This window comes from Leptidea sinapis, chromosome 14 (assembly GCF_905404315.1).
Source record: "Leptidea sinapis chromosome 14, ilLepSina1.1, whole genome shotgun sequence".
In the NCBI taxonomy this organism is placed as follows: Eukaryota; Metazoa; Arthropoda; class Insecta; order Lepidoptera; family Pieridae; genus Leptidea; species Leptidea sinapis.
In genome coordinates, this window is record NC_066278.1 from 5,578,924 (window position 1) to 5,603,613 (window position 24,690).

The 24,690-nt window shown below is 35.0% G+C and overlaps 1 protein-coding gene across 1 annotated transcript; it reads left to right on the top strand.

Moving 5' to 3' along the window:
- Nucleotides 1-485: 485 nt before the first annotated feature.
- On the top strand, nucleotides 486-21,909 carry LOC126967866 (uncharacterized). Its single transcript, XM_050812555.1, has 7 exons — nucleotides 486-628; nucleotides 13,310-13,585; nucleotides 16,891-17,034; nucleotides 17,636-17,731; nucleotides 18,811-18,923; nucleotides 20,055-20,167; nucleotides 20,542-21,909. Exons 2-7 carry the CDS (start codon nucleotides 13,466-13,468, stop codon nucleotides 21,063-21,065), a joined length of 1,110 nt encoding a protein of 369 aa, XP_050668512.1. The 5' UTR covers nucleotides 486-628; nucleotides 13,310-13,465; the 3' UTR covers nucleotides 21,066-21,909.
- The last annotated feature ends 2,781 nt before the right edge of the window (nucleotides 21,910-24,690 follow it).

Below are 24,690 nucleotides of genomic sequence, written 5' to 3' on the forward strand. Positions count from 1 at the left end.
CGTTTGCCGGGTCAGCTAGTTCATAAATAAAATCTGAAAACAAAATGTTATGAATGATGCGGGACTCGAACCTGCGACCAATCGCGTTCCGTACAAGCTGAAGTTCTTACCAACTGTGCCATCCGTTCGAGTCACGTATCGTTGATAATATCTTGGATGCTTTGTTAAACTCTCAGGTTGTGGCTTCATCTTCAGGATCTACTTTACAGTAATTGATAACCTCCTTAACCCCAATATTTGCATATTAGGAAATTAACCTGAGATGTTGTTATGTTTCAAAGTGATAACGCTCACTTCTGGGATTAGGTTTATTGCACAAATTACAAGTCATAAACATCACAGAATGCATTTTGACATCTGCAAGTGGAGTTCCTAAAAGTAGACCAAGTCTTCGCGGTATTCCACCTTGACACCTATCTAAGCAAAAACCATTCAACATACAGCCACGCTATTTGTTTAGTCTGTGGTACGCTAGTTATAGCGCGGAGCTCGCAGTGAATGCGCGTTTATTTCAAACTTACATTTACTAACCATTTTAAATAAACTACTTACGTAAAAACATAACGATCTATAATTTATGTTTAATAAGTATATTTTCTGTGAAGTGATATGAGTGTTGTGTTTTAATGTAAGTTATTTTTTATCATTATATCTACAAAGGTTTTATTATCTCTGATAGTCATTCAAGGAAAAATGAACTTGCGAAACATGTAAATATTTGACAAAGCTCTTAGTAAACTTGCTTAGTGTTTTGAATTTAATTTGATACACGGAAAAATGTTTTATTTTACCGACTTACAAAAAAGGAGGACTTTTTTAATGACTACAACTTCAATGAACAAGCCAGTGTAAGGCTGAGATATATAGAGGATAGTAATTTATTAGACTTTGCTCAGACATTACTTAAGTAAACCTTAGCAGAGGGTAAGCTTAGCATGATCAGATCGTTGATGACGTTTCTATCGTCGTTTCATAGCTGATAGTACGCTTAGTTTAAACTAAGGCAGCCCAATGGAAAACTCAAGTTCAAATTTTATCACACTCAGCTAAGTTTTACGTAAGTAAAGTCTAAGTAGGCTCTATAGATCACAGTCTGAGACTTCCGGCCCATCGTGTAGTGGTAGGTGATCACCCATGCCCAATTAACTATTAATTTAAAATACGCGTCAGAGCATGCATATTTTTATTATTTACTTCGCGCATTTTCTGGATATTGAACAACTGAGGCCAAAACGTGTAATCCTGTTTCACAATTTTTCACGATATTCTTTATTTTGTAGACGGTGATTTGGTTCCGTATTGCAATTGATTAATTAGACATTCCTGCCATACTTGAATGATATTGTATAATTTTATAAAATATATATTTGAGGGGGGGGGGGGGGGGCAAGCGGGCAAGAGTATCATGTACAGGTAATTATTTTATATAATCCCTCTCAGGTACGGAACTCTAAAGATTTCCGAATTTGAGCAAAAGTTTCGAAAACGATTTTTTTCATGAAAATTAGGGACGAGACGAGCAGGACGTTCAACTGATGGTAATTGATACGCCATGCCCATAACAATGCAGTGCTGCTCAGGATTCTTGAAAAACCCCAAAATTACGGCTGAAATAGGCACCGTTGTGGTACCCATAATCTAGCCGGCATCCTGTGCAAAGGAGCCTCCTATCTACTGCTAGGCCGAATATTATGCAATACCAGCAGCTGAATTTCACCACCGGACATCACTTTAAACTACAAAATTCCACCCGCATTATATTGACGTCTGATATTCCACAACCGCGCGTTTTGCCGAAAATTTCTTGCACAGCCACTTTGTAGAATAAATTGCCGGCTGGAGATTTCCCGAACTCAAACGACTCGAAAAAGGAAAGGGAACTTTAATAACTTAAATTCATGTTAGTATACACTTATATAACAATAATTAAAACTAAAGGCTCTTATGGTAGGGCATAAAAACCACTAAGCACATGTCCACCCGCCCAGTGTCGCAAAAAGGTTCCATCATGTTTCTCTGTGTTTCTGTACTGCATAGATGGTATAGAAATCATCCTTGCTTCCGCGAACATTTAAACATAGAGCACTTTAGGCCGGCAACGCATCTCTTGACCCCTTATTTTGCGGATGTCCATGGGCGGTTACCTCAGTACTTCCCATCACATGAGTTCCTTGCCCATTCGCCCCCCTTTTATATATAAAAAAAGTTTTGTTGTTCGTGAAACTTAGAATGAAAGAGGCGCCGTTGTGGTACCCATAATCTAGACAGCATCCTGTGCAAAGGAGTCTCCCATTGGTAAGCCGCTTTATTTAGCCGTAATCCGTCCATCGGGAACTTTTACGAATTTAGAGATATAAAGTACTTTAATATGGCCTTTTGTGTACCCCTAACAACATGCATAAAATTTCATGATGGTCGTAATTAATGCTTGAAAACGTAACAAACAAAGCTATTTATAATATTAGTACTTGTACTGTTATATATACTTTGATATTAGTAAGGCTAACATAGATTTGAAAATGTTACACTAAGATGAATAATATGTAAGTGTTTAGCAAGTGCTAATAATTCTCATAATAATTAAGTTACATTTCCACAGCTTACTAATGCGTAAAAACTATTGACAAACAGGTAACTCAAATCTTGTAGCCACTTAGAATATAACGCAAAAAGTAACATTCCACGTCCTACATAACGAAACTCATTACCCCCGTTATTAAGGCTTTGCTCAATGCCAAAGGTTCTCAGGTTCTCAAACAAATTGTACAAAAATGGCGGTTGTGAAAACGTATTTTATTAAAACATTCTGATGTTATGCAAATCGTTATTTAACTATTGTTGTGCAAGTTGCATCTGTAATTTTAATTACACGTGTTACGATGTATGGTTTTGATAACCTGTATTTAATGTAATTTTATACATTGAAACATATAATCGCTCCTGGCCAAAGGCATAGTTATAGGAGAACTCAATCGTATATAAATAATGATTCAGTTAGATTTAGCGCAGTACGCGTGTAGGGAAGTCGCGATCGCTCTAAAATTCTATTTTTTTTACACTTTTAACATTTTAATATTATATTTTTTCTTAAAAAGTGACTAACCCATTAAATTAATAACCATTTTTACCATTTACCACCACTTCGGAAAATGTGGGAAGAAATCGCTAGAAAACATTGCACTCTTAACATTCAATATCTATTATCTATCCATTCAATATTAGCTTCATTATCTTAACTTAAAAATAAATGTAAATTAATAAAAAAAAACCACTAGTGTTATTGAGTACTTACAGTAATCAATAGACACACACTGTAAATAAATAAAGGTATTATGCTAGCATTATACGAACAATAATAAAGATATAAATATATAAGATTCCGGATACCGGAAGACGTAGTGTTGGTCTCACAAGATGTACCGACGATCTGGTCAAGATCGCCGGAGTAGGTTGGATGAGGGCAGCGCAGGACCGATCGCCATGGCGATCTTTGGGGGAGGCCTTTGTCCAGCAGTTGACGTCTTCCGGCTGAAATGATGATATAAGATAACTTTAAATTTTAAAAACAGTTCACGAGGGCAGATTCTTCCAGCACTGATATACTCGTCTCTCTCGCTTTCATCGCAGGAAGCTTCATGTGGCATGTATTAACCTATTTCGGGTCAACCTGTTTCACATATTACTTACATACTCGGGTTCCTGTCTAATCTTTCAATACATTTAAAGATTCTTGAACAAGCATAACGTATATTTCTGTACCTATATTTTGCGCATCTTGGAACCTGTTCTAGTGATTTGCGATAAACATGTATCATCTCTGGAAACACTTGTTTTACCAAGTTTTCTGTCGTCTTTCAGATATCTATAACTTCGCATGAAATTCATTTTTTGCGTCCATTTTTATACAGCACAAAACTCATTAGCCCAAGGAGAACCCTAAAAACATAGACTAGCAGAGTCGGTCCCTCAGGTATTCATATCTAATATGCTTTATATTATATCTACATAATGTAGAACAGCCCGCATTACACGATTTTCTCTCTCGTAAGTTCGTTACATTGATGGAATTTCATTAACATATTCGCTGGTATTTGAGAAACATATAGGCTACATGCGGGCATAGTATTTTTACTGCTTCATAGCGTCCACGCCGATGACGTCGCGGGCATCAGCTAGTTATATATAAAAACACAAGAGTTATAATTGAGTGCAGTAGATACATCAATGCACACACATTGAACATACTTTTTCAAATTATTATTAAAACGCATGGGGTGCTTGGTATCAATTTCTATATAGTATTGCATGATATGTAGATTAGGATTCTTTTATTGTTGTTTGCTTGAGTTCTCGGAACAGGTTTCGTCATGCTCGCTTAAATGTCACTGCTTGTGGCGGCGACATGGGACGGGCCGTCCCCTTCCCTAACATATGGTTGAGGGAGGCGATGGCTGTTGCCGGATAGATGCCGGAGACTCGGATTCAGATCCTCAAAAGTTATATATATACTACATTTATAATCGCTTATAAAATGCTCACGGAATATTTTTATTTATTAACGGTGTGTGTGGACTGTGGATGATGTAGCTACTGTACTCAATAACTTTTGTATTAATTTACATTTACTTTTTGATTTATTCGTGTAAGGCATTGACTATTTGACGTTTGAGTATGTTTGTTGCATCACTTTACATATTATATTGTAACTAGTGAACCCAACAGACGTCCTGTACACACGTCTTAAATTTGAAAAATCTGTCCAGCCGTTAGGAGGAGTTCACTAACATACACATGAGCAGGAGAATTATATTATATGGGCGTAATTGAGAATCTAAACCAATCTCAAATTCACTGAAACAAACAAAAAGTCATCAAAATCGGTCCAGCCGTTTAGGAGGTAGTTTAATTGGGAATCTAAACAATTCTTGAATCCACCCGAAGACACACATCAATCTCAAATTCACTGGAACACACAAAAATCTCATCAAAATCGGTCCAGCCGTTCAGGAGGTAGTTCAATTGTGAATCTAAACCACCTGAAGACACACAGAAAGTTTCAATAAAATCGGTCCAGCCGTCTAGGAGGAGTTCAGTGACATACACACGTACACAAGAATTATATATATAAAGATTGTAAACGGATGAAATTGTATATCTTGATATAAAAGAGTAGCAATGAGTTTCTTGCTACTTCTTCTCATTAGCTCAACCCTTTACGAAGTAGCGGTGGATTCAATAAGAAAAATATTTTTATGACATTCATAATTCATCATTTCCGTGACCTACACGAATAAAGTGATTTTGATTTGATTTTTATATTTTTTATTGACAGAAATGGGTGAAAAAAAAAGAGTCATTTTGAGTATTCTCTTAAAATGCACCCCATGCATTATAAAAATATAATAAAATAGATTATTTTTTTAATTACACTACTATTGTATTATTTTGTAATAATATTCAGATCACACCATCATTTTGTCATTAAGTTATGAGACACAATGACAAGTAACTCACCTTGAACTCAAACATGATAATTACTATTGTTTTGTTCACTTGTGATTCATTGATTCATAATTATTGATTCTAATTAGATTCACTTTAGTTGAATCTTTAGATATCTTTAAAATCGCGTTGTATGAATTTGGTGTCGCAGTGCGATCTCGGCGTATCCCAAACGTGCAGTCCGTTGGCGATTTCAGTGTATTTTTTGCCGAAATTGACAGAATGGGAGAAAACTGTAATCACCTATCAAAATATTTTGATTTTAAAGTCAATAATTGCTTGAGCAGAATATAATCTAGGCCTATTCGTTTTAACGCGTTTTAACAAGATTTTAACGTGTAAATATGCCTATTAATTTTAAGCTAATATGAAATTTGGGAAAAGAAAAACGTACGCATAAGCGTAGATTTATCTTTATTACTTCTTAAAAAATCATTAAAATTGGTGATTATTTCGGGATAGCGAAACGTTTTTGCTTTTTATATGATGAATAAGAGGGTGGTTTACCGAGTCTCTCTTAAAACGAGTAGGGAAGGTCTGTTTCCGAATCAATTTTTAGTAATTTTTACTAGATACACCGTGTTGTGAAAGAGCCGAAACTGCATCATTTATTTCCTACTCATATCACAGAATAAAGAGGAACAGTCAAATATGCAGGCATTATTGTTGTAGTTATGGGCTCTGAAATTCTACCATGCCTCACGACTGCAAAATCGGGACCTTTGATCTAAAAATTAGAAATATAATTCAGACTACTCAAAGGAGGATGGAGAGAAGCTGTCTACGTTTAAAAATAACAGAGAGAGTGAAAAACGCAAACATCCGCAGTAAAACAGAAATGACCGATGTATAAGAAATTGGAAGTGGGCGGGGCACGTGGCCAGATACACTGACGACAAATGGACACACAGAATAATTAAATGATTCGGATCTCGAGGCATCAGAAAGAGAGGCACGAGTTGTGGTAGATGGGCAGATGGAATAGTAATAGCGGTGGCGGGGCAAAGTTGGATTGAGACTGCAATTAACAAAACTGAGTGGAAATGGAAAGATATAAAAAATTTAACATAGAACAGAACTATAACAGCAACGAACAACAACATATTCCGGCTAGTAATCATCATGGTGAAAAAAAAATACCTACAGAAAAATCTAATTTTATATTGTAACGTTAGTGCATCACTCAATATCAGTTCGATAAAAACCAATGGAAGATAAAGGGGGAGAGTGGGACGAAATAATTCAAAAACTTTCAATTTCATTTGAACTCAAGTAACGTAAAGAGTTTTTTAAAGATAAAATGAACCGGTATCTCATACAAAAAGCGACATAGTCCCACGTTTTATGAGGTTGTTCACACTGTGCCTTCGTACACACGATTATGCAAAAGACGTACTTATACGAATTATAAACACAACACATTATCTATACCTGGGTATTTAAATTTTACTTTATTCAAAACAAAACAATGCATATAGCTATATTAAAAATACTTATTATGATTACATATTTACATACTATAACACTAGAAATAAGGGATTGCTTGTAACTAATTCTAGTAGGCTTCATAAGATACATAATAGCTTTAAGGGTAAATGTATACACTTTTATAAGAAAGTCCCGGGCACTGTTCAGGCATTATTTATAAATAAATTTAAATGTTTTATAAAAAAAATGGTTCTGTCGTAAATCCTATTACTCCACAGCTGAATATCTAAGTGATCGGACAGCCTGGGACTAGATTATGAATATTTTATAGCAATAGCAATTAAAGTACAATATTGCATATTTTTATTAAAAAGAGCGCAAAAAAAGAATGCTGGGAGAGTTTCTTGCGCCTCTTCTTCTCTCTCAGAGCGCCATTTGTTTCCGAAGCGGTAGTAGTATCTAGTATATTAGAAATGACATCAAAAAGTATTCTAAAGGAATCAATTTTGAGAAAATAAATGCCTTTTATGCCTTTTACATCAGGCGAAAACTATCACTTGAGGAAGTGTACCAAGAATACCTACTGGTAGTATTTCCGCGTAGGATAGCTATGTTGATTCGACGACCGAAATAGCTGCCAGCGCTTGGGTTTCTAATAAACCTTTTCTGTGTTATTAATAAAATAGAAGTAAAGTTATTTCAAGCTTAAAACTTTTTGTTACACGCTTTTTGTTAGCTTAACCTGTATGTATGTTTGTTTGAAACCGACTCATTTTGGGCGCGATTTTGACCCACTTAAAACGGCCAGATTTCGTTCAAACTTAGTAGATTTATCGAGGACCGATAACAATACATTAATTTGATAAAATTATTCTATTTTCAATTTGCAAAATAAGATTTTTGTTAATTTATATAAGTTTCTCATCTATCGTCGATAAGGCAGGAATTAATGTTCATTTTAAATTTCAGCCATTATCTTTTCGACCAAAGCGTGTTTTTTAGTTTTTTAAGACTATTTTTATTTATATTTATCTTACCTTTGTCACTACAGAACTACATGACAGGGAGAAGTAATATTAGACTTGGAGTAACTTTACACTGCGTTTAATAAGAAGCCTTTGTACATCCTTTGAGCCTCCGGGCCACAAAACAAAGAATATATTATAATAGTACCCCAAGGGCCAATTGTCTCGACACCAAACGGCACAATTATGTGAGACTCACTAAGACCGATATATTTGCTGCGGCAGTTGAAGCAGCAGCCCCAGTACCAACTGAAGTGGCTTGAACATGACAAGGATCCAGAGTGGTCGTATTATCGTATATAATAACTTATAGTTGAAATAAAAACGTTTTTATAAAAAAGTTTTTAAATAATATAATGGAGGTCTTCGTAAAGCGATATAAGCTTATTAAAACTCGGAGTTTCCCTGCGAGATCGAATCAGCAATGAGGAGATCCGTAAGAGAACCAAAGTCACCGACATAGCACATATGATTGCGAAACTGAAGTGGCAGTGGGCAGGGCACATAGTTCGACGCACAGATGGCACAGAGGGCAGTGAAGTCCTCGAATGGCGACCACGTACCGGAAGACGCATTGTTGGTATGTACAAGATGGAGCGGTGATCTGGTCAAGATCACCGCTCCAAGGACCGATCGTCGTGGAAATCTTTGGGGGAGGCCTTTGTCCAGCAGTGGACGTCTTCCGGCTGATGATGATGTTGAAAACTCGTTTTAAGTTTTTTAACTATTATTAATTATTTTGTGTTTTAAACAATATCAAAAGTACCTACTTAGAGACATATAACATTAATTAATATGCTCGACTTCACTTAAATTGTATGTGTTGATATTTTTGTGTGTGTGTGTAAGTGAATACTACTATATGCGCGCCGAGCACTTTTTAACCGACTTCAAAAAAAGAGGAGGTTCTCAATTCGTCGGTATGTTTTTTTTATGTTTGTTACCTCAAAAGTTTCGACTGGGTGAACCGATTTTGATAATTCTTTTTTTATTTGAAAGCTGGTGCTTCCCGCGTGGTCCCATTGTAATTTGGTCCAGATCCAGGCATCCATGAGAAAACCATTAAAGTCTTAAATTTGCTATACATACGTATGGCAAAGTGGATGATAAATTTGTTATAATATAATATAGATAACTATGTTATAGGTGAGATGATAATTATTAAACTACTAGCTTATAGGATATTCAGTACGAAGCACCATCCGCGACATACCCCTCGTAGATTCAAGCCAATCTGTCAATTGAACATTTCATAGTTTATAATTTATCCTTACGGAACCCAATTTTCACATACATTGACACACATTTCTAAAAACCGCCTTACAAACAAAGCTACTGTGATTTCTATAGCGTTGCAAGAGTTAAGTGACCTTTCGCTCGATTTTTTACTATTCTACGAAAACATAATCGCAACCAACATACAACAAATAAGTTAAAGTAGTAGAGGTACTTAAGAAGCATTAGTTTCAATCATAGCTCAAGACATGCGCTCATATAACACCCGACTTAAACCGTAGAATCCTTAACACTCGAATGATTCCATCAAAAACAGCTATCTGAAGCATATCGTGAGGCACGTTATGAGATCAATTCGAAACGCAACAGAATCATTATTCAACGATGCTTCCGTGTGTAGCGGTATGTTAGCAATTCATTATAATCACTCAATGTATTACTGATCTGTATCGTCCAGTAATTGTTACGGATTTTTTACCATTTAATAGTCTTAGCTAATAATACGTAATGAGTAATGTTTTTTTTACCTCAAAATAAACTTAATGATTTTTTGTATCATTCCACTCGAAGAAACATTACATTGTCATATTATGATATGTACTTCAAACTACTCGTATATTTTTTTGTGATAATCGAAACAAAGCGAAATAGAGATTCAGTTGTAAAAAAAAATCTAAAGTGTTACATTTTTTGGCTTATTAAAAGGGCAATAAGAGGAATATTAATTGTAGAAATACACCAAACCTTGTTTTCGCAACCTGTCTAAGTAATTATTTTGTATTTGGTAGGGAAGTTCTTAACCGACAGTACAAATTTGGAAGACGACCATAAATTTGTATGCTGACATATTGGCGAATTGTTCTGTGCATCTACCAATTGTTAAGAACTGCTACCATGATTCATACAAATAAATTAATTTTATTTCATTTCAAATATAAAAGTCTCCGTTTTGCCTTTCATGTGCTATATTCCAACATTTCATTGAAAGCATCAGTATTAATCTGATATATAAAAATGGCTTGAAAATTCGACGATCATGTCACTTTTCTTTCTTTTTTGATTCTTTTACTTTGCGTAGAGATGTTAGGTCTCTGTATCTTTTGCCGCATCTATCACGGGGAGTGCTCGTAAGATTTCAGCAGCCGAATAAATGTACATCACTTCGAAATACGCATCGTAGGATACTTTTCGCCTGGTACAGCTTTGTGGAATCATTAGCCGGTTGCAGTATTGCCAACCTACTACCTAGTAACTTTCAAGCTTAATTCCTTCCACTTCAGAGGCTTGCAACACTGAACCTATCTCTTGACCTTAGTTATAGATGTCCTTAGGCAGCTGGTCTTCAATTGAAGGGTAAATGATGGAATCCATCAATTGAAAAATTTGCCCGTTTGCCCTCACTATATAAATAAAATAAGTAGGCACAAATATTGCGAGCCGTTATAAGCATTCCAATCACGTTGACTGATGGACTCCCATTCGTTTACTGCTCGTCACGTAGATAACCATATTGTCACCGCGGAAATGGAGCTAACTGTAAAAGCAATATTCATTACTTTTGTACTTAAATACGTTTAGCTTCATTTCATACTTAGATTGTTGTTTCGCAATGCTGTTCGCAATATTTCCAGTTTGGTCAATCCTTGTGTTGTCTATGATTTCTAGGGGTTTGATATAAATCAAAAATGGTTTGGTACCTTTCCATTAAAGAGTTTTTTGCTAATCATTATAAATTATTATATTTTTTTATTATTCAATTTACCTGTGTATTATGTCTCTATCTTGTCTCATTATGGCAGAGTTAATAATAAATTAGGCACAGAATCGAGTTACAACATATTATTATTATTGTTGTTATTACAAAAAGTCGAACAAATTCGATATTAATATTATACTGAACTCAAAGAACAAACTCAAATTATTTAAATTATGCTAGGTATACTTGGGTTACCTTTATTTAAGTAGACAACAATTAACAGCAAATAAACAATTCCTTCTCTACCAATACAAGATTTTCTCCCTGAAAATAAATATTCTTATATTTAACAAAATAATCGACGCTAAAAATGAGTTTCTAATTAAATGCAGCAGACAATGAATCATTAACAAACTCAACACGGAACGAGAGTAAAAGTCGTAAGAAATGTAAGATTGATCATTGACTTTCACGAATGACAAAACATTTCCCCATTCCGCAAGAAGGTTAACTGGCGGTTAGTCAAGCTTTAGTTAAGTGTAAAACTGTTGCGGTAATCTGAATTACTTCCCAAGAATTACTAAAACTCGCTTATATATTATGTCAACTTTCTATACCATTATTATATTTTTTTGTGTTTTTTTTTTTTATGGAAAAACAAACGAGAGTACGGGTAACTTGATGTTAGGTAATCACCGCCGCCCACATTTTTCTGTAACAGATCCAGATAGGGATGGTATCCTAACGAGTTATTACGAGTATTTTATATCACATGTTTACACTGTTCTTCATTCATAAAAAGTCCTACAGCTATATGAAGCTGTCAGTGCGAAACAACCTCAGCCCTCTTTTGTTTTATATTTATTAATTTTGTTTATTTAATATATTCACATTAATGACATTAATGGAAATTAAATCTAGACCTATTAGGTAACACTACAAATAAATACTATTTAGATAATATGCCTCTCAGTACAACAGCTACTATTAAGGATTTGGGTGTTATATTTGATAGCAAACTTACATTTATACCGCAAAAACACTATTGTTAGCCAGAGCCTCTAAAATGCTTTTTGGGAACTGTCGAACGAAGGTGATCCTATATAAAAGTCTGGTTGTCAGTATTTTGGAATACGGCAGTACCGTCTGGAGACCACACTACGCTTGCCATTGTCTCAGAATCGAAAGAATCCAGAAGCGTTTTCTTTACCACTTGGCTTTCTCAATTGGGAAGTCTAGATCACTTGCAATATACACTGAAAGTCTTTTATATTTTAATATACAATCTCTGGAAGACCGAAGGGACATATTGGATTTACTGTTCTTATACAAAAGATTTAACAGCGTTTTTGACAACTCCTATCTTGTGTGTATGTTTAATTTTAGAGTGCCTTGATCCCCATGTAAACCTATAAACTTATTTGAAAAACCTTCTCGCAGAACTATTTTGGGGATCAATTCACCTTTGTCACGATATTCAGAGATTTGTTGCCAAGGTTTCGCAAAAATGTAAAAAAAATATATTATAAATAAATAAATAATATATATTCTTGATTTATTTAGTACATATGTCTTTACTTGTTTGGTAGATTTTGTTAATTTCCTAATTTCGTTACATCATAGAATAGTTGTTTCATAACTTATACTTATTTTATATAACTATTTCACATATATTTTATCATGCGGTATTCGCCTTAAAAGGTAATGCATTTAGTAATAAGACCTTTGTAACTTAGCATAATTATAAATGTAATAGTGTAATTAACACTGGTGAAACTAAATAAATAAATAGTTTCCTACTTTTATTAGCAACCAATATAAAGAGCAAAATTGTTTGACTTACACCGAATATTAATTGATATTTATCTGATCAATTAACTATGGTTTTTGGCGAAAACCAAAACATCGTAAGTTTGATCAAAAATGGCGGCTATAACGTATTTTTCATTTGTTTTTGTGTGTGGATAATTTCTCTTAGAGTTAACATTCTGTAGTCATAGTAGCATATTGTGTTCTTCAGAGGTAGTTATGCCAATTGTCACCACACAATTTATACGTGGTAATACTATTAATAATACTTATTAACGTTTCATTTGTCCTGTTGTTGTACCAGTTATAGGGGTAAGCCGTGAGACTTTCTTTCTTTGGGTACGTACAGATACATATTTTTTGCGACAGAATCCGCACCTGGGGTCGCGTTGAACCCCATAGCAAAGAATATATAATAGTACAAGTATAAACAGAACCCCAAATCCCATAGAATAAACAGAACTTATGGTCATATCTATAATCTATAGTTACGTATACGATATTTTTTTTTGTTGCGAAATAAACAGTTAGGTACATTTAATTATCAAAATACTAAAAATATGCAATTATCCCCTTAAATTATATATTAATACATGAATAATTTTGTCCACAGATTAAGAACATCAAACCGAAGATGCTTGAAGATTTAACTACTAATTCCAACAGCAATAACAAAAATAAAATCATTTTTGCTATTGCGTCATGCGATGTAGTTGTTTGACAATGATGTTATTTACATGAAGGGTGTTTCAAAATCCTCCGTGTGACAATGTCTGCGAGTATCGGTGAGAATGAACTAGCTCCCAGATTGAGGATGAAGCCAGCAATCAGCAGGATATTCTGCTGCAGCGTAACGGCAGCCTCTGGGTTCATAGCTGCTTATGCGCTGGTAAGTTTGAAGTTTTCGTAAATGGATATAGGCACGTGACTCAAAACTTTCACTGCCCTCTCCAAACTTGGCTAAGTACCTACATATGTTTATTGGTATCTACCATTAGTGTTTTATACATTTTTCTCATAGGCACAATTTCTTTAGTAGTTTTGAAATTTTATTGTAATTCTTCTAGTGTTTCTATATTTAATGGATAAATGATTATAACTTTTAATAATTATAAGGTGCCCTTCACATTATGTCCTAAAGAATCCTGTTTTTGTTTCTCATTGGTACTTCTCGATATTTTGCCACAAGTCAAACAAGATTTCGAGCACAGATAAGTTATTCAGATTTCTGACACAGTTTTAAAACAATGTGCGAAATAGAAGGGGCACAAGCCGGTCTGCTAAGGTCAGTCTCACGTTTGAATGTCGAAACTTCCTCTAGGGTTGTCAAAATTTATTCAGCTAAATTTATTTCCCAGAAACTTATGCTATGACATTAATTTTTTTTAAGTAAAAATTTGTTGAGGCACATTGGCACGCTTTTTTTCATGCGTTTGTCTTAGTTAACCAGTTTTGGGAAAGATCAAAAGCATTGAGCTCTCGTGACTTTCACGCTGCCATTGGTGAACGTACCAAACCAAGTCTTCTTAAATGATACGCGAAAGAATCCTAGCGGGAATCTTTTTTGTTTCTTTGTAGGATTTCGGCGAGGCAATCATTTCTGCTGTCTTTAACACCTAATTCCATTATTGTGATTTAATATAAACCACAAAAAATATAACATTAGGTGAAATGATCGAAATTTTAAATAAGACAAAATTGAAGTTCTTATGTTATAATTATAATAATAATAACATTGATGGCCAGACCAGCTGTATAAGGGCTACTCAACGGAAATCATAAAACATAATCTTTCACACCAAGTACGATTTTTAGTTAAAATAATATTATTTTCTTTGTAAATACATTCATACAATAACAGCTGTATCATATTAATATGTGATTAAGAATTCTAGAACATTAGAAATAGTGTATAAAAAATGTTAATTATTATCACAATAAACTGTTTATTATTCAATCGTACCTGAACCCGAGTAAGTACAAATTATCATTCTCGGGACAAAGGACAAGCTTGTTAATTATTATCACAATAAACTGTTTATTATTCAATCGTACCTGAACCCGAGTAAGTACAAATTATCATTCTCGGGACAAAGGACAAGCTTGTCTATCATGTTCTACTGCCTTTTGATTTGTCCGATTATAGGATTGTTTGTCCCTTTCGGTTGTACGCGCATGGCAAATCCACCAGTGTGAGGCTCCTTTGCACAGGATGCTGGCTAGATTATTACCACAACGGCGCCTATTTCTGCCGTGAAGCAGTAATGTTACTGTGTTTCGGTCTGAAGGGCGCCGTAGCTAGTGAAATTACTTGGCAAATGAGACTTAACATCTAATGTCTCAAGGTGACGAGCGCAGTTGTAGTGCCGCTCAGAATTTTTGGGGTTTTTCAAGAATCCTGAGCGGCACTGCATTGTCGTCGGCAGGGGGTATCAATTACCATCATCTGAACGTCCTGCTCGTTTCTTCCCTTATTTTAATTAAAAAAAAGGTACTGTTGCCTGTGACAACCCTAGTTGTAAGAGAGCGAACACACTGCTACATTCACTTTATGGTTATTGAATGTTTTATAATTCGTTTATAGATGTTACGTTGTCAAGACGATGTAATAATTAGCTCGTTTGAAATATGATGACTTTTAGATGCAACGATTGTTTTAGCTATCTCTAACAGTGTGCTGAATGAGCTGCTTGTTTGTCACGAACTATAAGATACTGCAAATAAATAATAAACCACTAAAAACCTTAAGAATTTAATTCTTGTCATCTTGCCTGTGACTATGATGATCCGACGAACAAGTCAACGAAACTAGTCAAATTAATTTATTTTAAAATTCAGTTTAGCAGAAATGTGTAAGTATTACTGTGTTTCGCTCTGAAGGGCTCCGTAGCTAGTGAAATTACTGGGCAAATGAGACTTGAGATCTTATGTCTCAAGGTGACGAGCGCAGTTGTGGTGCCGCTCAGAATTTTTGGGTTTTGCAATAATCCTGAGTGGCACTGCGTTGTAATGGCAGGGCGTATCAATTACCATCAGATGAACGTCCTGCTCATATCGTCCCTTACTTTCATAAAAAAAATATTTACATGCTGTTTTAATTATTTTAATAGTAATTTATTTAAAAAAAAGGAAACCAAAATATAAAAGAAACCTATAAGAACCTATTATCTACGCGTCTCAAAAGTTACTGGAAATAGAAGCGCTGGTCATCGGATCAGCCTATCTGACCTACGCGGAAATGCTGCCGGTATTCTTGGTACACGTAGGTATAAAGTGATAGTTTATTTTTCACACTTCATTTTAAAATGTCTCTATAGTAAATATACTAAGAAGTAATATATATGTTTATGTATGCAAAATATAAAGAATATAATTTACTATTCATTGGCGCGTAATCATGCCAAAACTACGGAACGTATCGTGTACTAATCTAAGACCAATTGATGTGGAGTTCTTCGTAGATTTGTATACTTACTACAAAATATATGTTAGGTTCCATTGATCTTTTGGCATTTTTCCCGCTTTTTTCTTTATACGATACGATAAGCCACAGGCCGGGTTAGTTAAAAGATAATATAGGCGTAAGTACCTGTATAGTGGTGGTATTATTACGATAAGGGTACCGAGAGTGTCATGATCGATACAGCACAGTACGTACTTTGCATACATACACACTGTGTAGCGTTTCATGAGACGGTTTCAATATATTAGCGAGGACAAATAAGACTGGTTTTGTTTATTAACTTTGAAATACTAATATAATATGATAAAGTATAAGTCTGAAAATGAGACACAGATTTATAGGCTAGCCCCCTTATTCATAATGGTCCGCTAACTTAAAACAGCCGCTAAGGAGTGTTTTTTCTCATTCTGACTTAGGTCAATAGAAGAAGACAGAGTGAGAATTAGCAATGCTTTAAGTTAGCCTACTATTATGAATAAGGGGGTAGGTATTTAACTGTTTGTGATTTGGTATTACCTATTTATAATTACTATGGACACATAATGGCTTTTAGTTCCAAATACATTTAAGTTACTTATATAAACTTAACTTAAACGATAAGTCATAAAACATGAATACGGTAATGTAAAATTACACGCGTGTTTTATATCTTGGATTTATTTTAATGTATTAAGATTCACATTACAAGTGTGGTGCCGAAATAAAAAAAAAGATTTTTATTATGTTGGCAGGTCTCATACGCGATCGCTCTCATCTACGAGATCGTGTGGGTCGTGGAGTCTCAGAGCGGAGTTCCCGTAGCGTCCGTGCTCCTCATGATATGCTACTGCGTGGTGATAGCTGCTACTGTGGTGCTCGTTCACGGACTTATATCTGTAAGTTACATTTAAACGCTTTTCCCCCAAAAAAATAGGCTTTCTTGATTCTTCGAATAAGGGTGGGCAACCGCCCATGGCCTTCCGCAACACCAAGCATCAAGAGATGTGTTGCCGGCCTTAATCGTATCGGTACGGAAAACTGCAGCCGGCATTTGATACCACAAAGTGGCTTTGTGAGGCAAGTAGTTTCAAAAATTGCGGCTGTAGAATGCCCCATGTCTGCGCCGGCTTCGCTCACAGCGACTGCTTCTCAACAATCCTATGGGGCTGAATTGTAATGATCAGGGCATAAAAGATCACCTGGGGCAATTACGTCTTGCTTGTCTCATCACCTGTTACCATAAAAATCCGGTCAAGTGGGTGTTTCGCCTTTTTGTTTAATAGAAGCATTACTAAAATACGCTCTATCGAAGATCAACTATATAGCTATTGCGGTTTATGTGATAAGTAAGCTGACAGACAGATGAACAGTGGATTTTTCATAAAATAGTATTCGTTAGGTATACTTCAGGAAACCTTAAAAAATATTTCAACGAACATATCAATTTTCGTGTTGCGGTTGTTTTCTCCGTCTGACCTATAATGATGTTATTTACAGAAGAACAATACCTACCTCCTGGCGTGGCTAATCTCCGTAATACTGGTGCTGATACCGGAGTGTAGTTTGGTCTTCTACATGTCAATCAGTCATTGGGTAAGTCATTGTTTCAATCACCTATTAGATAAATTGTCTGTATCTATAAGCTTAACGTTACAATAATGTATCCATACTCTGTGCTATCAGTAAATAATATTTTTTTATATATGACATGGAGCAAACGGGCAAAATGCTCACGACAAGATGCAGATGGACATCTGCAACAACAGGTGTCAAGAGTATGCTGTAAGAAGGTCCCTTAGTCGTATCGGTTTAGTCATAGGTACTTGAAAAACGAAATTCGAATTTCGTATTTTGACGTAATGTCCGGTGAAATTCGGCTGTTGGTATCAGCCTGAATAACTCCTCTCAACAATCCCTTGATATCTCCGGTAGAAAATCCGAAATTTGGTCAGACAGATCGCTGCCAGATCCCACTTCTCTCCGCAAGTCCAAAGAATCAAGCCGATAGATTCAATTTCATAACCCTTCAAACCAAATCACTGGCACATTACTGCTGGACGTCAGATAAAGGTACCTCTATGGTACTTATATAGCTAAAACTAGAATCATAACTAGATCGTGCTCGTATGATAGTTGTAATCCCTGTTAGACATCTACGAATCACATTCATATGGCGTGGGGTTATATACAATAACTACATATATATATATATATATATATATATATATATATATATATATATATATATATGTATATACATATATATATATCACTAGCTTACGCCGCAAAAGTTGTATTGCCAATTAAAGTAATAAAAATAATTCAATAATATGGGGTATAAAATAAAACTGACGACCGATTTTCAGACCTACCAAATATATCGTACCTACTACAATAATTATTGTATTCGATTGCCTTCTTACAGCCCTATTGCGGATCGGATACAAAAATTAGTGTTGATTGTAGACAGATGAAAATGTGTAGTTGTATGTATTTTTCAATTTTGAATCATAATAGAATTATAAAAAAATATTAGAAAATAAAAAAAAATATTTAGGGGTAGGTAGGTACCCTTATCATTTACGGGTATGAAAACTAGATTCAACCGTTTCGGAGGAGTTTGGTAACTGGACACGAGAATTTTATATATAAGATATATTTTTATGTTACAGGGTCTACAAGGAGTGTATGGAGGAGCAGAGCTGGCGTGCTACGTGGCTCGTCTGCCGGCCATAGTATGTGGAGTAGTGTTGGTGCAGTCAGCGTATGCTCTGAGAGAAGCTCGGTAAATATCATCCAAAATACTTAGATCTTTACTTAGAAACAATATATTTATTGTTCGCGGATACGTGTCCAATTATCTTGATAAAATTTCTTAAAAAGAAACGTATAATTATCGTTAAGAATAGGTAACTTTGTAAAGTATTAATGTTACGTAATCTGTTATGAGATTTTGATTAATTATAAGATTTTCATCCACTTATTGTAACAATGCGATACCTCAGGATTCATGAAAACCCAAATTTCTGAGCGACTCCGCGATTGCGCTGTTCATCTTGAGAGAGACCTAATACCGTAAGATTCATATTTCAAAATGTGGAATGTGGATGCATGAATCCGTGTTTAAGTGACGTTAAAATCGCGAGCGAGCAATTTACCTAAATAAACCATTTAGGAGTTTCATAGTATTTTGCTTAGATCATTTGTATACGTATGTATACAATACGTAGTAGCTATGTGTACGTAGATAGAGTATGACAGATGTGATAACGTCGAAAAAAAATTTAGTTTAGATTTAACCTCTATTTTGTGCAATGCACGCACCCTAACTTAAAGTGTCATACGATCGTGAGTGTAAGACATAGCTTGTCGCGCCCACAGTTAAAGTGTTATTCCTGGTCTGTGTTTATGTTTTGAACAATAAATGGCAAAAAAGTTTATGTCACTCTCATGAGTGTGCCACAAAAGAGACCGTGTTATATTATAGATTATACATAATGACACGCCTTCTTAAATATAGGCCTAAGTCTCAATAGTCCATTTATTTCACAATGGCTAACTATACGGATCCTTTCAAATCAAAACACAAAAAAGTGCTGGCATTGCTTGAAAGTAAAAAACAGCAGGAAACTTGTGGACATGAATTGCAAGAGATAGGAACGAGCGGAAATTAAAGGAAAATGCTTTTACCACTAAACGCCGTCCTTAAATAAAAATACTTTAAAACAATGAAATATAACACATACTAATAAATGAAATTTATAAGGAAATACGCTCTAATTAAATAAAAATAAATATAAAAAAAAAACCCTAAATTTATGGATGTCAGATTAAGGCTCTTAATAAAAGGCATTCTCCGCAAAGGCATTGTTCAGAAATTGAAATATTTTGTCTTATTTGGGAATTTTTGTTAAAGAAAAGAAGAGTACGGCCATGGTGCAGGAGTAAGCGGGAGCGAGTTTGACGCGAGCCATTACGTTCCTGATGCCGCACCAGCCTTCACCAACGATGGCTTTCTGCCGGACAACGGTAAATAAATATAACTGTAGCGTGTCTCAGTTGTACATTAACACTAATATAATTTAAGAGTTACTATTTAAAGTGCGACTTGCACATCTTGTAACTGAATATTATCTAAAAGATGAGGCAGCCTGGAACTTGTTTATTGGCTATTGAACGAGAGCGGGCGGCAGGTACTATAGCTCAATTTGCTAGTCACTTATAAGTTATATCTTATTCCATAATACGGTACCCTCCTCTCTCACTTCTCACTCCTTTCAGTTGTTTTACCACCCACCCCTGTTCGGGCGATAAAAGCCTAGTTACCGCACTGCCATAATAAACCGTGTTTCAGTCATGATATTTGAATGAATAATAATTAGAAAATTTTATTATAATTTCAGGTAAATCCGGCTCAATGCCAGATCTACGTCGACATCTGGCAACCCGGCAATCAATGATCGGCTATCCAGTAATGCTTCCCCAACCTCCTCCAGCATACTGGCAACATCTAGCCGACAGACAGTACGCAGCTAGTCTTCGCGGCATGCCGAAATCGTACCAAATGCCACAGACGTACGGCACCTGGGTCGGACCCAGAACAGGACCGTACGACAAAAGAAGACATTCCATAGTAGGCGCATTCGACGAATACCCTACCAAGTACGAATACGACGACCGAATGGACTGCAAAAGCGAAATGGCCTATCCTTACAGGCCCTATTACGATCCCAGAGTGTACCCTCCAGACTACGACCCCAGATATTTCCAGGAATATAAAAGGGACGATGCAGCGTACGGAGTGAATCTGCTTCGACACGACCCCTACAACTTTAATAGAGATAGGTCGTATTATATGCGTAACAGTCATAATTCTGTTGGCAATGAGTCTGATGATCTTACTAAGTATAAGGATGTTGCGTTATAACCAAAACTTGTTTTTAAGATTGCTAAGATAATATTATACATAGATAGGTAGCATCTACGTGCCCCTGTCGGAGGAACAGACTAACAGCCTTAAATAATTTATACGTCTAGATGGACTATGACAGCTGTGAACAAATCGAAAAAAAAAAGCGGTGAACAGTTTATTACCTCTATTTTCAGGAACTTTCAGACGTAACTTGTCATGCACACAAAGTTACCCAATTGCAAGTTAACTCAGTGTTCAATAAATATTATAATTAGCACTTATCCAGTTTATAGGAAATAGATTAAACACAGAACGATTGAATATGTAAGCATTATGTAACTATGAAAAACTATAATTGAAATAATGTGGAGTTTTATGTCCGTTATAATATTATTATGAGAAGCATTTTTGTTAAAAGTTTGATATGTTTATAGTTAAGTTCGCAAATAAATGTTTTTATTTGGTGCTGTCATGAGTTGTACTTAGTTATAAAATTCTAAGGTTATAAATCAAGTAAAAATTAGTAAATAATGTCATGATAAGGCGCCAAAAGCATCTTAATACGTCATCGGCGCCATCTTGCAAGACTAAATTACTTTCTTGACAGATGTGTATCGTTATTTTTTTAAGATTTTATGGCCCGGTAACGAAAGTGTGTCGTTAAATACGCACATAGATTGTTTTTACCTTTCTAACAAAATATCTGTACCTATTCAGATTATTAAGATTTTATTTTGGTAGAAATGTTCAAAGAATGGATAATATCCGTTGTCTTTACATAAATGAGGATATATCTATTCAATATAAACATGGATTCTAGTAAATATTTTTTTAGAATTTTGAAATCATTTCTTGAATCTACTTACTACAGTTACTACGTGATATTATCTACAAAATTTAACCAATAGTAGTTTAACTAATAATTAAGCAGGAATAATTCTAATTCCAATATTAATAAGAACAAAGTATGTACTTAATACTTTAGAAAGATTTCTGTATAATTTATATAAATCTACGACTATTATGTTTGTAAAAATAACTACAGAAAAGTAAGTAATAAGGTTTAATAGTAAGGTGTAGTGTAGGTACCTATATAGTCAGATAAATCGTTCCCTATATTGTCGTTTCACATTGCTTTTATATTATCTATATACATAAAATAGAGGTTTTCATTTGCAGTAATACTGGATAAATTTCAATTAAATCTAATTCAATTATTTTTAACCTTACGCACTTAGCCAAAAAAATTATTGCGATATCTTCATTAAATAATTGCTCCTCCATTTTAGCCAAAAAAATTATTGCGACATCTTCATGAAATAATTGCTCCTCCATTTATTAAAGTTCTAAGAAACAACGATTTTCATAAGCACTATGTGCACAGTCATGTGTGTATGCGGACGAAGCGGGGAGATAAAAATGAAATTAACTATCTAGCGCTATTATTTCCAAAGTAATTTTTAACAGACAAAAAATTCAATAGGTTATTTATTTGTAGTATAAAAACCTAATCATTCTGTTTGTCTCAAGATTCAATGAAATATAGCCTATCCTTTTTTTCACAACAGAAATACAATTTTAATTTATTAATTCACCATGTTTTCTCACAAAAATGCAAATAATAATTTCACTGACACTTCTCACTATCCTTAGCGAATGAAAAGTTTCAAATATATTTGTTATATTGAAATTTAACCGATATTGTTTTATGAAATTAATTCGTACTGTACTTGTTACCCTTATAACCAAAGTGTTGTGCTATTTTCAGTCACTATAATGTATAAATATTTTATGTAATAACGTTGTATTATTTAATTTGGTCCTTGTTTTCCCTAATTTAAATTAATTTGAAGAGAGTAGGTACATTATAAAAAACAAATTAAAAAATTGATTTTAGTTTTCATATTTTATTTTCTTATGCTTCTTGAGGAATACAATTATACCCATGCCTGTTTTATATTTCGAAACTAAAAAGAATTGAAATATTGAAAGCGCTACAAGGATTGAACATCACTTAACATTAGGTATCCCCTACTCTAGTTTGTCGTCCTATTCCATATAAAAAGCGATTCTGTGCGAGTTAGACTTGAGCGATTAAATTTTTTTTTAATGGAAGAGCACGGGTCACCTGATTGTGTATTGTGATCACCGTAGTCCATACTCTTTTATAACACCAGATGAATCACTAGAGTGTTTCCGACCTTGAGTCGAATTAACGTACATTTGTACGTTAACATAATATGAAAACGAGAACCGGAAACACACGTTAAGAGCAAGCATCAAAAAGTCAACCTATTGCGCCACCGAAGCAATACGGTAAAACCGATTTTAATGAAAAACAGGCTTCTCATAAAGTTTTTTCCAGCTTGCAAGTTTATTGCATCGATTCTATAACAATATAGAGGGCCTACGTTTTTTATGGACAAAGGAAGTAAAACCAGTCACATAATAACCTAATCACCACGGCTGAATCTCCCTTGTTATACGAGAGGAATCAGTCGTGAGCGTTTCTTTTATATGGGGTGAGACCCCATGACTTTGCTACCATTCTACGGCATTGCCAGAAAGATAAAGTAGCCGTTTTTATTTTCGCCTCTATATGGGCACTCCAATTCAGCTTACTGTCCAGTAATACTCCTAGATACTTTACCTCGTTTGTTAGTTGGAGTTCAGTATCAAACAGTTTTGGTAGTTTGTAGTTTCCCTGAACTCGTTTGTTAGTAAACATTATCAGTTCCGTTTTTTTTGGATTAACTGATAAGTCGTTGTTTTCACACCATTTTTCCACGATGTTCAATGCTGCATTTGTTACTTTGCATACTGTATTAGCAAACTTTCCGCATATTAAAATGGTTAGATCATCTGCGTAACCTACAGTATAGTATAGGTTTTGGTTGAAGGTGGTCATCAGATCGTTTACAACGAGGTTCCACAAAAGAGGCGAGATTACACCTCCTTGGGGGCAACCTTTAGCAACAATCGCCTTTTGTGACTCACCTTCAGCAAGTAATATGACTCTACTTTTCAGCATGTTATCAATCCATGTGTTAAGGGTTGTACATCCGTACAGGGCATCCTTTATTTTGGTGAATTTTGTCTTGTCAAAGGCACCTTCAATGTCTATGAAGGTTCCTAGGCAAAAGATCTTTTCTGAAAGTGCACCTTCTATAACGTTTACTACAGCTTGCAGTGCAGATTCAGTGCTTTTCCCTTGACTATACGCATGTTGATTAGGGTATAAGGGTATATTTCGAAGGTAGTTTTCCCTCAGTTCTCTCTCGCGTAGCCCTTCCAGAGATTTCAAGATGAAGGAGGTAAGGCTAATGGGTCTGAATGATCTAACATTAGAGTAGTCACTTTTACCTGGTTTTGGTATGAAAATCACTTTCACCTCCCTCCATATTTGGGGTATGTATCCATGCGCTAGACACGCCCTGAATATGTCAATCAGCACCTTTAGAAGGGTCTGTCCCCCCATTGTAAGAAAGCAGGAAATATTTCGTGCGGCCCCACTGACTTAAAAGCGTGAAAGGTATTAATGGCCCATTTTGTTTTCTCAATAGTAGCCACCTTGTGGGCTATCCGCCAGTCTTTTTCTTCAGGAGTAGAGTATTCATCCATCCACTCTATTTTCTGCATG